At 33.1% G+C, this 18,893-nt stretch overlaps 1 protein-coding gene across 2 annotated transcripts; it reads right to left on the bottom strand.

The window, feature by feature from the left end:
• Positions 1–182: 182 nt before the first annotated feature.
• LOC107850880 (1-aminocyclopropane-1-carboxylate oxidase 1) lies at positions 183–2,909 on the bottom strand. Of its 2 annotated transcripts, none has more exons than XM_016695679.2 (3): positions 1,577–2,909; positions 1,261–1,484; positions 183–1,079 (listed from the first exon to the last, which is right to left on the bottom strand). In XM_016695679.2, the coding sequence occupies exons 1-3, from the start codon at positions 1,676–1,678 to the stop codon at positions 500–502; spliced, it is 906 nt and encodes a 301-aa protein (XP_016551165.1). In that variant the 5' UTR covers positions 1,679–2,909; the 3' UTR covers positions 183–499. The 2 variants fall into 2 exon arrangements, with proteins under 2 accessions (XP_016551165.1, XP_047256924.1); XM_047400968.1 differs by having other exon boundaries at positions 1,564–2,854.
• Between the last annotated feature and the right edge of the window lie 15,984 nt (positions 2,910–18,893).

Genomic DNA, 18,893 nt, shown 5'->3' with positions numbered 1-18,893 from the left:
TGATCAATTAGGTGGCCAAACATAAGGAGGACATGTAAAAGAGTTTTAGAACTCCTTCGCCCTTCTCTCTCTCTCTCCCATTGTCACTTTGTGTTCCTTACTCTATTTCTTTGATAATGTGTTCCTTCTATCTATTTCAGGAAGGTGTTGGTGTACCTCAGACTAAACTTATACATGTGTCATTTAAGATATAACGAGTGGAGTAGGTTTTCTTTTATTGATACAACCAAAACATTGATCAACTTACTTTGCTCCTCTGTAAGAGTCATTGGTCTATGTGTAAGTGTAACAGCTTTTCAAAGCAATCCTAGCTTTGACCATAAACTTTTAATGCAATCTTACATGATAAAGGAAGCTTATATACATTAGCTTCTTTTGAACTTTAACCCAAAAAAATCTCAAAATGAAAAAGGAATAAAAGGGGAAAAGAGATCTTTCAAATGATAAGTATCAAGTATAAACTTGGAAAGCGTAATCCTTACTTTTCAAGGTGAAGTCTTCAATGTCCATTGGCCAATGTTTTCGCATACTCAAATCTGGGGCCTTTTTCGGCAAATTTGGTTTTAGAATAAAGATTCAGATAATCGTGGAAGCGTAGGTGAGAGGGATACAAGAGCTTTGGTGCTGGAGAAATGATGGCCTCACCATTCGGGTTGTAAAAGGTGGCAATGGAAAGTCTATTCCCGTCCTTTTCAGCCATCACTCGGTGTTGAATACTCTTATACATCCCGTTGCTCAAAATCTCGATTTGATCACCGATGTTCACAAAAAGTCTGTTGTTCTTGGAAGGTGGAATGTCCACCCAGTGTCCGTCTTTGAAGAATTCAAGGCCAGGAACTTGTTCGTCTTGGAGTAAGAGAATGATACCACCAGCATCTGTGTGCTCGCGCAATCCCCTGACTAGATCAGGACGAGGACATTGAGGATATATTGCCACTTTTGTTCCAACAGAAGGACCCTTGCTCCGTGAAAATGCTTCTTTGATGTAACTCTTCTCTAGGCCAAGGTTCTCACACATTAGTTCTGAAAGATTTTCTGCAAGTTCGATCAGCTGATCAATGTAGGCATCTACTGCTTTGCTGCACACAACATAATTCAAATGTGAAATTCAATAATGTTAGAAAAAGATTTTGTTTCGTGAATAGATTACCAATGAAGTATTCTTAGTGCATGACATAGATAGGTTGTACGTATGTGCTCATTCATTCTTGCATATTGGTTTAACTGTTGAACCTTTATGCTCTAGTGTTTTTGACTTACCAAAGTTCCTTTGAGAGACCTTGAATCTCATAGATGTTGGAACTTGGACGATGCCAAACAAAGAATGTGCTTTCCCAGTCTGTGTTGCTGATATTTTCTTTCTTCTGTAAGCTTATAGATACCTCTGATTCATAGAACCGTTTCTTCATGTTAGCTTCATAGTGCTGATTCACCAGCTGCTTCACATTGTCCATCAAGTAAATGTCAATTCCATGGTTCTCTATCTGCATAAATTGAACATTTCCTGTCAATGTCAGTATCTTATCAAAAGTGTTTATTACTGTACTTACAAACAGAATATACATTCATTCATCACCATAAAGAAACCCCATTTCTCACAAGCCTGATGGAGAAGTCCCATGGTTGCACTTCTCTCGTCACCTTCAAGCTTGCTGAAGTCGATTACCGGAATCTCCATCTTTTTCTGTTTTCTCTAGTTCAATGTGAAGAAATGAAAGTACTTGGTGGGATATATATAGCCGGTGGAGTAGAAAATCTTTTACCTTGTGAAGCTACTTGAAAAAGAATGCAGTTAGATTTGAATAACCGGTAGTTGCAGTTGGAACCCAATTACCTTATTTGGAGATTATTGGGATGAGAAAGGATAGTGAGTCCAAGTTCACTTCATGTCAAAAGCCATGTGATTGGAGCTATTATTTTATGTTTTGATAAATCTAGGAACAATACATTTTTGACACCTCAATTAGGTCATATACCTATTGAACTATTTTATTATTTACAAACTGTGTCAATTAAGCATAATTACTTACATGGCATGACATGTGTAATACACTCTCCACCAAGAAAGTGAGGAGAGTGAGAAGTCATATTTTACTATAATTTAAAAAAAAAAGTTCTCTTATCAAATTAATATGTTTGATGAGATGTCCCTTTTACACTTTTTCTTCTAATTTTCTTGGTTGGATTTGGAGTGGTGAGGGAGAGGGCATTTGTTGTCTAGAAAAAATTCATACTTGTAAATATAATGTTTTCTTCACTTTCTTGTAATTGATTGTTAGCTTTGATACATTTTTCATTCAATTGAAGGTTAAAAAAAAAATTAAAACATCAAATTCAACATTAAAATTTGAGTTCTTCTGTAGAAATTCAATGTTAAAAATTTAATATTATGTGTACGCCATTGCGGGTGTTTTGAAAATTCGCTGAAAAATGAGGTGAAGGCTGTTTTGGGTTTTTTGGTGGTGGTTTAGTGGTGTTGGAGGGTGGTTGGTTGTGTTGTGTTGGGATGGCATTTTTCGACGAAAAAAAATCAGAATCGCATGAATCTCTTCTTTGTTGTTGTTGCTTGTTGTATATCAATGTATGTTGTATTGTTACTCTTTTTCTTCTCTAATGGTTGTTGGGTGTTGGTTTTGTGGAAAAATGGAAAAGTGAAGGTGAGCTTTAATGATGGAAATAAATAAAAGACTAAAATGTAAGTTCTTGATTTTGGATATTCAAAATCATCAAAGAATTGGGTCAAATTCAATGAATATAACAATAAAATTAAAGTGAAAGAAGATATGAGGGAGGTAATGGAGGTTTTTTTTTATATGGAAATGGAGTTTTTTTTTTGGAGAAGAAGAAGACTAAATTTTTTTTTCATTCAAAAAATATTTTTCACAATTTTTTTTACTTTTGAATTGGATTATTTGTGATCAAAATGAGTTGTCTTTTTGTTATTAGTGCATTTTTTACGTCACCACCGTGTGAAATTTACGCAGTTTTTTTTTTCTTTTGAAAAAGTGCTTAATAGACACACTTAAATCTTAATGAAAGATGTTGGAATCCCACATCGGTGGGTTAAAGGATCCTTGGTCTGCTTATATGATCTTGGACAATTTTCCTCTTATGAGCTAGCTTTTGAGGTTGAGTTAAGCCCAAAATCCATTTCTTTATGATGGTATCAGAGCCAGGCTCACCCAGTTCATTGTTTTCGATGTTGGGCCCCTCGTCTTATATTGTCCACGCTCCAAATGTCCAGAAGGATTCTTGATCTCCTTATATGATCTTGGACCCCTCATGATCTATGTGGGTTATCAATACGGAAAAAATTAAAAAATTCAAAAATATGTCTATGCATTTAGCCATAAATCTATGACTATTTATGTTTTACTAACAATTAAGTTGTCCTGATACAATGCTTCCGGGCCACATAAAATTAAAGTTGATAGCATGCATGTGGACATCCCTGTATTTTACTAATGGGTCAACTAGGAATTGGTTTATGTTCTTTTAGTAACGTACGGTAGTTGGTATTTGCTTACATAGAAAAATTCGTTGTTTTGAAGAAACCAGGGGCAATGGGTGATGGAAATATGATTCGTACTACATTCCTATGGGCGGTTGTGGTTTTAAAACTTTTTGAATATGACTTTCAGTGAAATTAGCTGTGTCGTAATAATTTCATCTTAGAGATACATACAGGTCACTCAGAACATTATGCTGCATCAAAATCCTAAGTGTCACGAATCAAAATCTCTTGGTTTGTGATGGCATCTATTCAGAAAATTACAAAGTATATTCATTACGGATGATTTTACTTTTTTTGTCCCCTATTGAACTTGTCTTTCTTTTTATATATAGTGTAACAACATTTTTATTCCTCTCAACCTCAAATTTTTTTAGGGAAAATGCATAATTACCCCCTAAACTTAACTTGTCACGAAAATTTACTTTAGTCATTAAGCTTAACTTGTAATTATTTACCTCTCTTATAAACTTTAAAGTATATTATTTTACTCCCTTAATGATTGACTTGGCAAAAAAAATCAAAGCGTGTTTTAGTTAAAAAAAATTAAGTGGAGCCACTTTAAAATTTTCAGCCATTATTTTTTCCCCCTTCTTCCTCACACCCCATGTTTCTTCTTTCTTGCACCCCACCACCCCATGTGTTTTCCTTCCTCTATTTCTTTTCTTTTTCCACTCGTATCCATCAAAAATCTTCAATTACAGGAAGAATAAAATACACAAATTATACAACAAATAAATTTTCCTATGAAGATCAAGAATCAACAAATTAATTTCATTTTCACAAATCGAAATCGAAACTTCTGAACCAAAAGTACTTCTTAAATGAATATTTTATTTAAAAATTTAACTTGAGAAAAATTCAAGAATCGTAAAAATAACAATAACAAATATTAATTACTAATTTAACATAAAGGAAAAAAAAAAGAATAAATAGAGTATAGGAGGAAGAAGAAGATGAAGAAGTTTGGTGTGTATTGGGGGGAGGGGGGGAGGGGGGAGTTTATCAAAAATAGGGACCGGGGGGTTTGTGGGGTGTATAGATTATTTTTAAAAAAAATTATTTATGTGGCTTTGATGTGGATCTTACGTGAGGACTTGGCTCCAACGTGGCGTGAGTGTGATGCACTCTCCATAGTGAAAGTGGTATAATTTTTTAAGAGTGGTAAAAAAATCATATAAAAGTTGTTTGGAGGTAAATAATTACAGATTAAATTTAATAGCTAAAGAAAATTTTCATGACAAATTTACGGGGGTAAACATGTCTTTTTCTATTTTTTTTACATTTTTCATTTTTATTTGACTCTCAATTTCTATTTTTATTTTTTCTTTATTTTCCTCTTTTTTATTTTTTTGTTTCTTTTTTTTCTTGTTTTAATTCATTTGTCTCAACTTTTATTTTTCTTTACTTTTTTTTCTCAAACATCTATTTGTTAATTTCTCTTTTTTTTTTTTTTTTTTAAATTCATTTGCTCCAACTTTTATTTTTTATTTTTATCATTTCTCTTTTTTTTCTCAATTTTTTTTCCTTTTCATTTTTGTTTTTTTCAGTCTTTATTTTTTTTCTTTTTTATTCTTATCTTTTTCTAACCTTTATTTTTTTCTTTTTTTTTTCTCAATATTTTTTTTCTTTTTTTTTTCAACTGATATTATATTATGCTAATAAATAGAAAGTTGAATAATTTGCAAAGGGATCTTCTGTTTTTTTACATCAAAGTAAATTTAAGGGCATGACTTGTTGTTTGGAAGTTCTTTGAGATAAGTCCTGCCTCTAAGGCAAGAGTTATAGAATATCTAATCAATCAAGATACAATGTGGTAGTGTCAATACTAGCCCATTGGGCGTAACTTATTTTTTGGGAGGTTCTTAGGCTAAGTCTTGTCTTAGAGGCAGTACTAATAGAACATCTCATTAATCAAAATACAATATAGTAGTGTCAACTCTTGCTCATAGGGTGTAACTTGTGGGCTAAGTCTTGCCTCTTACACAAAAGTTATAGAATATCTCATAAATCAAGGCACGATGCGGTAGTGTTAACTTTTATCCATGAGACATAACTTCTTGTTTGAAAGTCGTTGGACTAAGTTGTTCCTCTAAGACAAGAGTTATAAAACATCTCATAAATCAAGAAATAATGTGGTAGTGTTAACTCTTACCAAAGGAGCATAAGTTGTTTGAAAGTCCTTCATTTATAAAACATCTCATAAATTAAGACATAATGTATTAGTGTCAATTAGGGGTGGCAAATAAGTAGGTTGGGCTGAATTTGGGCAGGTCAAATTGGGCTAAAGAAATAAATGGGTCATTGGACAACCCGCCAAAATATAGATTGGCTAAGATGAGTTGGGCTGAGATGGGCTAAACAATGATTATAACCCAACGTGCCCAACTTAACACATCATTGAACAATTTAGCATTCTAGTAAAAGTTTAGATTAGAATGATATTTTTAATTTTCTAATATTTATGTTTATATTATTATTATTGCTATTATTATTATTATTATTATTATTATTATTTTCAAGTAAAAATAAAATATGAAAACTAAAAAATAAAAGCATTTGTATATATATTTAACACAAAACAATGATAATGAATAGGGTAAGAGGGGTGAAATAAATTTTAAAAATTTAATTTTTTTTAGGGAGGGGGAGTAGGGAGGGAAGGAGGGGTAAGGGTAGGGGTGGGCTAAGAAAAAAATCTGAAATTTTTTTAAAATGTAATTTAAAATAAATTAATTTTTAGGAGGGGATTGAGGGGTTGGGGTAGGAAAGGTGGAAGGGATGGGGTAAGAAATAGTTTTTTTTTGTAAAAAAAAATAAATTTTAAGAATTTTTTTTGAGGGGTGGGGGTGGGGAGGGGGTAGGGGGTCTTGTTAAGGAGGTGGGGGTCGAAGGTAGGGTGATGGTGTAAGATTTTATTCTATTAAAAAAAAAAATTGGTGAGGGGTAGAGAAGGGGGTGATTGGGGTAAAAAATGACTTTGATTTTTTTTAATTTTATTTTTGGGGGGAAAGGTTGGGGTCGGAGTAGGAAGGTGGGGCTTCGGGTAGGGGTAGGTGGATGGGGAAAAATATTTTGTTTAAAATAAATTTTAGAAAATATTTAATTTTTTTTAATGGAGTTGAGTAGGGGATGATGTAAGAAAAAACCATTTTTATTTATTCAAAATATTATTTATTACTATAATTATTTCATGATGATAAAAGAATATAATTGAAACAACTAAAAAAAATTAAAAAATATTAAAAGTGAAACTAGAAGTACTAGGATTAAACATCTTTATGGGTCAAAGTTGATCATAATCATGAGCCCATTTGGGTTAATGATTTTGGATGGGTTCACTTGGACTAACCCAAATCAGTCGATCTTTAAAATCACTCTAGCCCAACCCATTAAAACATGGATGGGTTGGTCGGGTTAAACGGATTTGGGCTAGTTTTGCCACCTCTAGTATTATGGGACGTAACTTTTTGTTTAAAAGTCCATGAGCTATGTCTTACCTCTAAGGTAAGAGTTATAGACCATCTCATAGATCAAAACATATTATGGTAGTGCCAGCTATTACTTATGGGGCGTAACTTCTTGTTTGAAAGTCCTTAGATTAAATCTTGCTTCTAAGAAAAGAGTTATAGCACATCTCATAAATCAAAACACAATGTGGCAATGTCAGCTCTTGCCCATGGGACGTAACTTATTGCTTGAAAGTCCTTGAACTAAGTGTTGCTTCCTCTAAGAGGAGAGTTATAGAGCATCTCATAAATCAATACACAATATGATAATGTCAACTCTTGCCCATGGGTCATCACTTGTTTTTTGATGGTCCTTGGGCTAAGTCTTACATCTAAGGCAAGAATTATAAAGATTTCATAAGTAAAAAAACACAATGTGGTAGTGTTGACTCTTGTCCAATGTACGTAACTTGTTTGAAAATCTTTGAGATAAGTCTTGCCTCTAAGACAAGAGCTGTAGAACTTCTCATAAATTAAGACATAATGTGGCAGTGTCAACTCTTGCCCGTGGGGCATAAATTTTTGTTTGAAAATCCTTAAGCTAAGTCTTGCCTCTATGGTAAGAGTTATAGAACATCTCATAAATCAAAATACAATGTGGTAGTGTCAACTCTTGCCCATGAAAACGTAACTTATTTGAAAATCCTAAAGTCTTGTCTCTGAGGCAAGATTTATAAAACACATCATAAATCAAAATACAATATGGTAGTGTTAATTCTTACTCATGTGGCATAACTTATTGTTTGGAAGAAATTGAAAAAAAGAAAATAAAAATAAAAAAAATTATAAAAAAAAATAAAAAAAATATTTTTAAGAAAATAAAAGAAATAAAGAATATATAGAAGTTGAGAGGAGAAAAGAAAAAAAATAAAGGTTGAGAAAAAAAATAAAGAAAAAAGAAGATAAATAAAAATAAAGGTCGAGAAAAATTTTAAAAGAAAAAATAAAAAAGAATTTTTTTTTTTAAAAAAAGTAGAAGTTGAGAGGAGAAAAGGAAAAACAAATAAAAGTTGAGAATAACTTCCAAAAAAGTGAGGAAAAAAATCAAAGTAAAACAATAAAGAGGAAAAAAAATTAAAAAAAAAAACAAAAGTTGAAAGGAGAAAAGGAAAAAAAAATAAGGGTTGATGAAAAATAAAAAAATAAAAAATAAAAATTAAAGTAAAATAAAAAGAGGAAAAAAATAGAAATTGAAAGGTAAATAAGTGTGGAGTTGTTTAAAAATATTTGAGATATAAGGGCAAATAGGTATTTGTCCTATATATAAAAAAGAAGGAAGGCTAATTTTGTAGGACATTTCTTACGAGGGACCAAAAAATAACATAAATATACACCTTAACTTAACATATTTACACAAATTCCTACCTTTACAAAGTAATTACAAAAATTTCAACTAATTATGTATCTTCGTTGGATATATCATAGAACGAATTATGTATCTTGCGTGATTCAAAAAAAAAAAATGTATTTGAAGCTAATTATGTATATTTACAAATAAAGAATGTATTTCGTTGAATGTATCAGGAGCTAAATATGTATCTTGACAGACCCAAAATTGAGATTTTCAGTAATTATATGAAATATCAGAATTTTCTATAATTAAGCTCCAAACTATTGAAATTTATGTTGTTTGCCCCAAAAATGAAGTCATTCATTACAAAGATCATTTATGTAGTTTATCCAAGCCATCTTGGAAGGTAAGCCCAACTTACGAAAAGACCAATCATTTAAAAAAAGAAAAAATTACATCACAACACTAATAATTTTACCATATCTACATAATATCTCATACCTTTATTTAATTATATTTCATCCCATATTTTGTATGTATCTGAAAGATAATATATCTGAAGAAATTTGTACGTGGGATGATATATCATTAGTTAACTTATTATGGCCATAATGCATAACAACCAACCTACTATGCATAACAACCAACCTACTAACTTATGTATCATAAACTAACACGGGTTTAGTATTGTGAAAATAGAAATTATTAATATACTATCAAAACAATAATTTGAATGAATATAAATAAAACAGGCATCGCTACTTTGGTATAAATATATACGTAGTCTATTGATGTTCTAAATAAATTTTAAATTCTCAATTATCTAAGGATATAGTAACAACAACAACAAACCTAGTATATTCCCACATAGTGGGGTCTGGGGGGTAAGATGTACGCAGTCCATACCACTACCTCCGGAGAAGTAGAAAGGCATCTAAGGATATAGTAAGCATTAAGAAAATTGTATTTCGATATTTTGATTCTCGGAATATTAGTGAATTTTAGGAATTGAAGTAACTGAACTAATTAATCGTACCGGATAGTTATTAGGCTTCTTAAATTATAATATAGGTTTAATTTAGTTTTGAAAAAAATAAATTTTAAAAAATATCGAATTGATCAAATAAACTCTTCGATTGAGTTGACAACATAATTATATTTTGATGTTAGAGAGCGCAAAATTTTCTCCATATGGCTACGTCGTCCATCTTCTCACCGTGGAAGCACATTTTGTTGTTGATCTCCATTGTTCTGGCACAGTAACTCAATACCAATTTTCCTTCCTCCATTTGTAAAGTTTCAAAATCTCATCTCAAGGCTTGAAGCATGCAGAAGTTGTGCACGCTTCACTTTGGCAGTGCCTTAATACTTTTTCTTTATGGAATCCCAAATATCCTTAGAAGTTTCTCTATAAAGAATAGTTTATAGGATGTGATGGTAGATAGCCTGAAAGAGATAATTATTCGCTTTCAGGTCTTTCAACTTTCTCGCTTGCAACTCAACCTTTAGAGCATTCGTCAAAGTTTTGCCTTCTGCCGGAGTTTCGATACCATCCTAAACAATTGGCCAGTACTCCTTTGATCATAAAAAATTCTCCATCAGTGTGCTCAAATGGTCATAATGACCATCAAAGTGGGGCATTGTTGCTTGCACGAAATTATTTTCAGTAGTCATTGGATAATGAAAAATCATATGTGGCTGTTCACTTGTTTTTCCTCTTACGATAACCTAGCTCGGATACTACTGTTAGAGACTTAAGAAGTAAAATAAAAGTACCTAAAGAGAAAACAATAGCTGGAAACTAATACATTTATTTCTGAACTTCAAGTGTATATATAGGCAAACATTTAACAAAGTACTTCCACTAAACCAGGGCACATATCAGTCCACGTTAATCATAAAATAACTTACTCCTAAAACATAGAACACATGACTCCTAAAAGATACATAATACATTATTCCACAAATTTCTAGAAATCAGAACAACATACGACTAATTCAACTTTAAAAAAACACTCACAACTCCTAAAGACTAGGCCAACTAGTAGAAGAAAATAACGGACTAAAATTCCAATATGTTAGGCATAATCCCCTTAAAGAGAATACTGTTCTATTTGGGTTAAGCAAAATCATCAGAGGGGAAAATAGTTCCTCCTGGGTTAAGCAAAATCACCCTAGGCGAAAAATGGTTCCACCTTGCTTAAGGTAGATCTCTCAAGGCGAAATGGTTCTTACCTGAATTGAGTAAAATGTCCCTAGGTGAAAACGTTTCTAACTGGATTAAGTGGAACTCGGGATCAAAATGAACCACAATATGTACAAAGTAACACAAATAAGTCACTCCTTTAATTTGTTACCAAAATAGGCTCCTCACATTATTTTCTAACGTTTTATACTTTTTTTTTTATGAAGCCATTAAATTGTTACAGCTAATAAAAAAAGTAAAACATTCCAAAAAGTAACATAAGGTAAAATCTTGGAGCTAAATCATTGATTTGGAATCATCTGAGTGACTTTGACATCTTTTCTGTATCAATATAAAGTATATGTTCTTACTATGTTTCTTATAGTTGAAGGTTGTTCATGATAAAGAAGGAATTAATTAGTGAGTAGTTATTATGTCATGATCCGATTTCTCAAGTCATGATGTGGCCTACTTTATCCCATTAGTCAGCACATTAAGTCATAATTCGGAATAATAGGTAACGGCCTAATGGGCAGAAATCAGAAAAGACCACATATAATGATGACAGTAGTAATAACAAGCGACAAAAAAAAGAAAACATATAAATTATATCCAAACAAGAGAAGAAAAAATGATTAAAATATACAAACGAATCTCTTCCAAGACCTGGCAAGGTTGGTACTAGAGCCACTACTAAAAGATACCCAGAGTACTAGTTAGAATTTAAAACATACACAATATATAGAAGAAGTCTCGGGTACAAAAGACTAAATTAGAATAGATAGAGAAGGATCAGCCTCGGACGACAACAAGCTCACTGTATTCCTGATCAGTGCTGAAAAATAGGAATCATGTCAACGTCGGCTGCTAGTACTCGGATTTGCATCAGGGTAAAGATGCAGAAGTATAGTATGAGTGGCAATGCAACAGGTACTCAGTAGGCATCATCGGCCAATTAAACTCAATACAGAAAAAGTATAACTAAAATACGAGGGTATAGTCTAAGTCAACAGTAAATAGGGATAAAAAGGTAATCAACGATTGAGCTACACAAATACGATAAAGGAATAAATAAAAGCAACACAAAAATATAAATAACGTAGTAATAAAAGACAAATCAAACATAATCTAACTAGCCCCCCATAAGCCCGTTAGGCTCACTGAAGAAGGCAATTAACCTAACCATGCTCCCATAAGCTGGTGGAACACAGAAGAAGTAAGTTTTAAAAAAAGTGTAAATAGTCAATAACTGAACCAATCCCTCCTCCCCTCCCCCCCCCCCCCCAAATCATAGTAGTCATCCAAATGTGCACAAGGCTGGTAGTAACGAGAGGTCAGACGTCGGACTCAAACCAATAGTGGAAAATAATAATAAGAAGTCATATGTTGGATTTTAATCGAAAACAATGGATAAAAACGAGAGGCCACATACATGACATATAACAGGATTCATGATCAGATGTCAGATTCGAATCAAAACTCAAAGGAACCACAACTCCCAGAACAACAGTAATCAGTACCAAAACTCCCAAATCATCATGACTAGATGTCGAACTCGAACCGAAACTTATAGTAAACATATGCAATTGTAAAATTAAAACCCAAATCATATCGTAATTGATGCCACAGTGGTGCCAACTTTCACAATAAATGAAAAAATAAAGTATATGTTAACCCTAAACCGTAGTTAAAATACATTTAAATAACCATTTGTGTAACTTAGTTAAAAAAAGATGAATCAAAGGTTTCACAACTTAATCATCACATCCTAAGTTTATATACTGCATTATACTAAAATATAACATAGCCAAAATTTACTAGAACAGGATCCTAACCGAGTAATAAGGCATGATATTTATATCAAATGATACGCAAACTATAGCTACCTGTTCAAAACTGACAAAATAGCATACAATTACCATAAATAAGCTCAATTTAAAGATAAAGTAAGCCTACCTAGATGTCAAAGCTAAAAAAAAACCTCCGAAAAGCCTTCAGATAATGCCTTACTGGACACGAGCTTGAATAACTTGATGTAAATAATTTACTCTTCCTTCGATCATCAAATATAATTAAAACATGAAACCCAACCATTTGTTTGTTGATAATATGAAACAGTTTTACGCCATTAGCATCATTAGGATGCAAACCCATATATTCTTTAAGAAATGCTTAAGTTAAAGCTTAATAAAATTATAGGCACTAAATTCTTTAACGAGTAAAATGATTTGCATGTAATTAATACATTATCCCCTGCACATCACAAACAAATGTCACCCACCTATAATCAATAGTCATTAGGTACATACTATCCTAAATTCACGTGGGGAGGTGTGCCGATGCCATCTTTTCATCACTATTTTATACGCATTTGAGTATTGCATAAATTTGTGATAAAATACATACAATATTTTATTATACTATAATTAATAGAAAAATATTTTTAATAAAGCCTCTATTATATAATAATAATATTTTAATATTTTTAGACCCACTATCTCCGCTTAAAATATTAATAAGCTATATACCTATTTATAAAGTAACACAGATATACCATAACTTTGATACAAATTAAAATAAAATATTTTTTTAGAAGGGTAAAAAATTATATTTCTACCGAATACCAATTTAGATTAAATATTACACAATACATTTGGTATAACTAAAATTTCCAAATTAACCACCTGAAAATCGAACTGTCAGTCCCAGCAAGTCATAAATAACTTAAGGCAGTTATAGAAAAGCTCTAGATGCTGAAAATTTATGTAAACAAGAAAAATGGCAGTGAGGGTCATTACATTTTAGAAGTGTAAGACCCTTAAAATTTCCATCATTTTATTTTTGTCCTTCCCGTGTGTAAAATATCGATTTTTGACTTAAATTGTGTTTAGGGATGTTAAAAGGGTAATTTGGAAAAGTTTTAGAATTTTCAAAAAGGGTTCGTGGCTATTTTAGAACTTCGAGGCTGTAAGCCTCCGCATTATTATCGTATCACGGAGGTTACCCTCTGCGATATTAGCGTGGCACGGAGTATAACCTCCGCGATATTGGCGTACCACGCTAAGGTATAATTTTCGTCCAATCTTGTTTTTTCACTTAAATGTGAGGGGCTTTTGATATTTTCACCTTTTCCATCACTTATAAACATAAAAAGGACCCTTTTCCTTCAGTTTCAAAGATCAAGTCCTCTATTTCACTCTCAAACATAAAACCTAAGAACATTCAAGGGTTTCACATGCATTCATCATTCGAGCTTCAAACTACAAATTGTTTTCAAATTCTTATGTACTTCAAGCATGTTTCTATTTCCTAAATTAATTTTATACAAAGTCATGTATTTAATTATTGTTCATGTGGTTTAATTGTTGGATTTTGAATATGGGTTGAGGAATTTGAAATGGTTGTTTCATGAATTGAGTTTTCATGTTTTTAAATTGGTTGTTTATGCTTTATTCTCATGATTTTAACTAAATAAATGCATGGGTGCGGGAATTGAAATTGGCTTTAACCTAAACCCAACTTGTGAAATTGATTTTGAAAAATAGACATATACATAATCTACTTCACTTTTGAAACTTTGCATTGCATAAAAGATTAATGAAATATAAATTGGTTTGGAAAGGCCTCTATGGCCATGAATTGGTTTAAAATTGGAAACTTTGGAGTCAATTTGGATAATTGATTCTTGAACAGAATAAGGGAATTGGCTTGCAAGCTTAAACTTTATTTCATATGACTACACAACCAAAAAATGTCTAATTAAAAGATTCCTTAGTTAACGGATGGGAATGTGTATAAATGGCTTTAATTTGGACTTAAAGGAGGTTGTGTAGCTCATCGTGGAAGGTGGAGGTCTCGTGGGGACCAATACTGAAAATCATGTTTGTCGTTGTGGTGGTCTTTATGACTATATTCATAGTTCACGAATTATATATATATATATATATTTTGAAAGGTTGGAGCCTCGGTGGCTTTGACCCTTTTGTCAGATTTCTTCAGTTCGGGAAGCTAACACGCACTGGGACCCTTTTAGCAAGGAGAGCTGAACCCATATAGATCGTGGGTGCACTTAGGACGGTTAGAGCTACACAATCTAGGATAATGATTTTAACATGCTTAAACCTTGTTCCCTATCCCAACATCTTATATATGTATATACGAATTTGCTTATGTAATTTTGACTAATATTGGACATGATATTTATTTTATCACTTTCTTTAGTTACATGCCAGTGCTTATCCCACTGACCATCCTAGGACGCTACATTATTTCATAATGTAGGGTTTGAAGACACTTCTTTAACCTTTGTGCAGTGTTAGGTGGATTAGCACATATGTCGAGTTGTTGTGAAGTGGTGAGACTCCATCCTTCGTAAGACCTTATCATTTCTATATTCTTTTATTTTTGACTCAGTAATTTTGAATTCTTTTGGCCATGGTCGGGGGTATGTCCCGACCTGTTTAGTATTCTAGTTTTAGAGGCTATTATGGATAGATATGGGTTGGTTGGTTGATTGTTGATTGACTCTTAGTTTTTATTAGAGTTGTCTATTCCTTTTCTTATTATTATTTAACTGGCTTTCAAATTATATTTATGGTCATTTTATACTCATTACATTAGGCGATAGGGTGGTCTCCGATCTATTGTGGGCTTGAGATACCCATCACGATTAGGTCCTGATTTAGATTGTGACAAATTTGATATTAGAGCACGATTTAGAGTTGTTGGGTGTCCACAAATCCGTGTTGAGTAGAGTCCTTTTTATAGGTGTTTAGTGTGTCACGCTTATAAGGAGGAGGCTATAAGACATTTAGAAATATTTTCCTTTCTTATGTTCTATTTTGGGCTATAGAATCTAGTGTTATGAAACGTTTCTAGCTCCTGGATTCCTCATTTTCATATCATGCTTTCCCAAAAATCTTATATTCATAAAACCTCTACTGGGAAATCTATCCTACTTGAGGACAATATAGAGATGACTCATCTCGTGTATGAAGTGCAGACCTGTTCTAGGGTCCTTGCTCTTGATTGTGCCACTCCACGTGGAGTTCCATCTATCCCTACTAGTCCTTCTCGGGCTTCACGAGATGGTGATGATTATGATCAGCTGTCTTAGAGGGACATCTCTAATGTGGAGTTCTGTCGGTCTATTCATTTGCTTACTCAGTTGGTGACATTGCAATCCCATTATTTAGAATTTGTTGGTTTTTTTGCTCTTTCATTTGAGGTCACTCAGGTTGGCCGGCTCATGAGGTTGAGTCCCCAACCTTTACATGCTCTAAGGTTGAGGATGATCCTCAAGAGTTTATGGATAAAATGAAGAAGATTTTCAGAGTGATGCATTCCACTGATTCTAAAGGTATAGAGTTTGCGGCATATCAGCTGAAAGTTGTAGCTTATCAATGGTATGAGGAGCGCGGGCAGTGGAGGGGTGATGATGCGGAGCCAGTATTATAGGATGAGTTTTCGGGTGCCTTTCTTGATCATTTCTTTTCTCAAGAACTGAGGGAACCTAAGGCTGAGGAATTTTTGAATCTAAAGTAGGGTAAGATGAGTGTGAAAGAGTATACCTTAAAATTTTAGCAGTTGGCTAGATATGCTTTTGAGTTGATCTTTAGCCAAAGATTCAAGATAAGAAAGATTGCTTCTGGGTTGTTTCGTGACTTGGTATTGGAGTGTAAGGCTGCAATGTTGAACAATGATGTGAACATCCCAGACTTATAGTTTATATGCAACAAGTTGAGGATGAAAAGAAGAAACGGGCAAAGATAGGAGAAATGTAGAGTAAGAAGTTTAGGTATTCAGAGAAGGATAGGGGTCAGCAGAAAAGTGGGAAAGATGGTAAATTGTGGACCAAGAAGAAGAACTGGGGCAATTCTTATTTGTATGCTAGTGCTTCCTATCCTAAACCTTCGGGTGATCATAGTTTCTAGGCTAACAGTGGTTCTAAGGCATTGGGTGCCCAGTCTCAGGCTTATAGAGCTCAGTCAACCTCAACTTATCCTCCTTGTCATTTTTGTAGGAAGCTTCATCATGGTTATTGTGAGGAGGGAAGGAATCGATGTTACAATTATGGTCAGCTTGGTCACATGCAGAGATATTGTCCTTCATCCAGGGTTGTCATTGGGGCTAATAAAGTTTTCAAAGATCAAATCCCCCTATTTCACTCTCAAACATAACACTCAAAAACTTTCAAGATTTTCACTGTGCATTCATCATTCGGGCTCTAAACTACAAATTGCTTTCAAATTCTTATGTGTTTCAAGCATGTTTCTCTTTTCTAAATTAATTTTGTATAAAATCATGTGTTTAATTATTGTCCATGTGATTTAATTATTGGGTTTTGAATATGGGTTAAGGAATTTGGAATGGTTGTTTCATGAATTGAGTTTCCATGGTTTTGAATTAGTTGTTTATGCTTTATTCTCTTAATTTTAAACTAAATAACTGTATGGGTGTGGAATTGGAATGGGGAATATGGGTTACTCAAATTTTATGGCTTAATGGTTTGAAAGTGTCTTTAACCTCAATCCAACTTGTGAAATTGGTTTCGAAACATAGACATATACATAATCTACTTCACTTTTGAAACCTTGCATTGCATAAAAAGTTAATGGAACATAAATTGTTTTGAAAGGTCTTGGTGGCCATAGATTGATTTTAAATTGGAAACTTTGGAGTCAATTTGGCTAACTGGTTTTGAAACGGAATAATGGAATTGGATTGTAAGCTTAAACTTTATTTGGTATGAAGATATCAATGAAAAATGTCTAATTAAAAGACTTCTTGGTTAATGGATGGGAATATGTGTAAATGTTTTAATTTGGACTTAATGGGGGTTGTGTAGCTTGCCGTGGAAGGTGGAGGTCCCGGGGTACCGATACTGAAAACCACGTTTGTCGGCGTGGGGGTCTTTATGACCGTGTGCATAGTTCACACATTATATATATTCTTTGAATGTTCAGAGCCTCGGTGGCTTTGGCCCTTCCTTAATTTCTCTGGTTCATGCTGCTAACATGCACTGAGGCCCTTTCAGTAGGGGAGTTGAACCCATATAACCCGTGGGTGCCCTTAGGACAGTTAGATCTACACAGTCCAGGATAATAATTTTAAATATTATGCTTAAACCTTGTTTCCTATCCCAACATCTTATTGTGTCTATATGAATATGTGCATGTGGTTTTGACTGATTTTGGACTTGTGGATAGATATGGATTGCTTGGTTGTTGATTGACTCTTAGTTTTCATTAGAGTCATCTATTCCTTTTCTTGTTACAATTTAACTAGCTTTCACATTATCTTTATGGTCATTTTGTGCAATCAATGAGTCCAAGGCTATATAAATTACACATGAGTTTCCCATATAATCAATGTGCAACTCATGTCTCATTTCTTGCAATAATAACATGACAAACCACCACGCTCCACTATCATTATCCTCGACGATTGTGTGCTAGACATTTCTACCCTCGGACAAACACTGCCATACCAGCTCACTTTCCTAGGAACGACTGGGACATAGAGTGATCTGATACTATTGATACAACCTTAGAAAAATCATACTCCAAAAGTTAGCAATTGGGGTGGAAAAACCCATGGTTATATAAGTTCACATTATAACTGATGTGAGACTCGAGTCTCATTCCTCGCAATAATTACTACTATATATAAAAGATGTGAGATTTTGATAGTCCTCACATGAAGTTTTTTTGTCAATTTTATCCTGTTATAAGTGTTAAGGTTTTTGTCCTGATTTTCTTACCAAAATTAAGTTTTACTTTTTCTTGGAAGGAAACCTGAAATGAAAATATAAAACTTCTCCATATTTGACTAACTTCTTTCTAAGAGGAAAGGTTTTGGACATCTATAAATAGAAGACTCACCTTTTCATGCCATAACACAGTAGCATCCACAATATAGTCTTTAAAGAGTCTTTGTTTAGGGGAAATTTCTACTAATAGGTTTTAGATTTTTTAATTTTATTTTTAATATGTAGGCTGTTTGGCCAAACCATATTAATAATATGCTTTTTAGTATTATATTTTTCTTGTCGTCTGATTTATCGTCTCATGATTTGCAAACTTTATACTTTCGCATCACGCCCTCTCGATTTTGAACCGAACAAGTGGTATCAAAGCCTATGGTTCAAAGGTCCAATGGTGTGGTGAGACGAGATTAAACAGGTTAAAAGCGGTTTCAAATCAAGTTGCAACCAGTTTAGTGATAATGACGATTTTTGTCCAACTACATGTGAAGAAGATATTTCAATCACATTTTGAACAATCCGGCTCTCACATCTTTAAGAATAAAGCTCACTTTTAACCCTAAAAAGGTCTCATATATTTTTAATCTAAAAGCTCTATTTTTAAACATGTCAAACAACAGTGATGAAGACTA

This window comes from Capsicum annuum, chromosome 12 (assembly GCF_002878395.1).
Source record: "Capsicum annuum cultivar UCD-10X-F1 chromosome 12, UCD10Xv1.1, whole genome shotgun sequence".
Lineage (NCBI taxonomy): Eukaryota > Viridiplantae > Streptophyta > Magnoliopsida > Solanales > Solanaceae > Capsicum > Capsicum annuum.
This window is presented reverse-complemented; position numbering and strand designations above follow the sequence as displayed.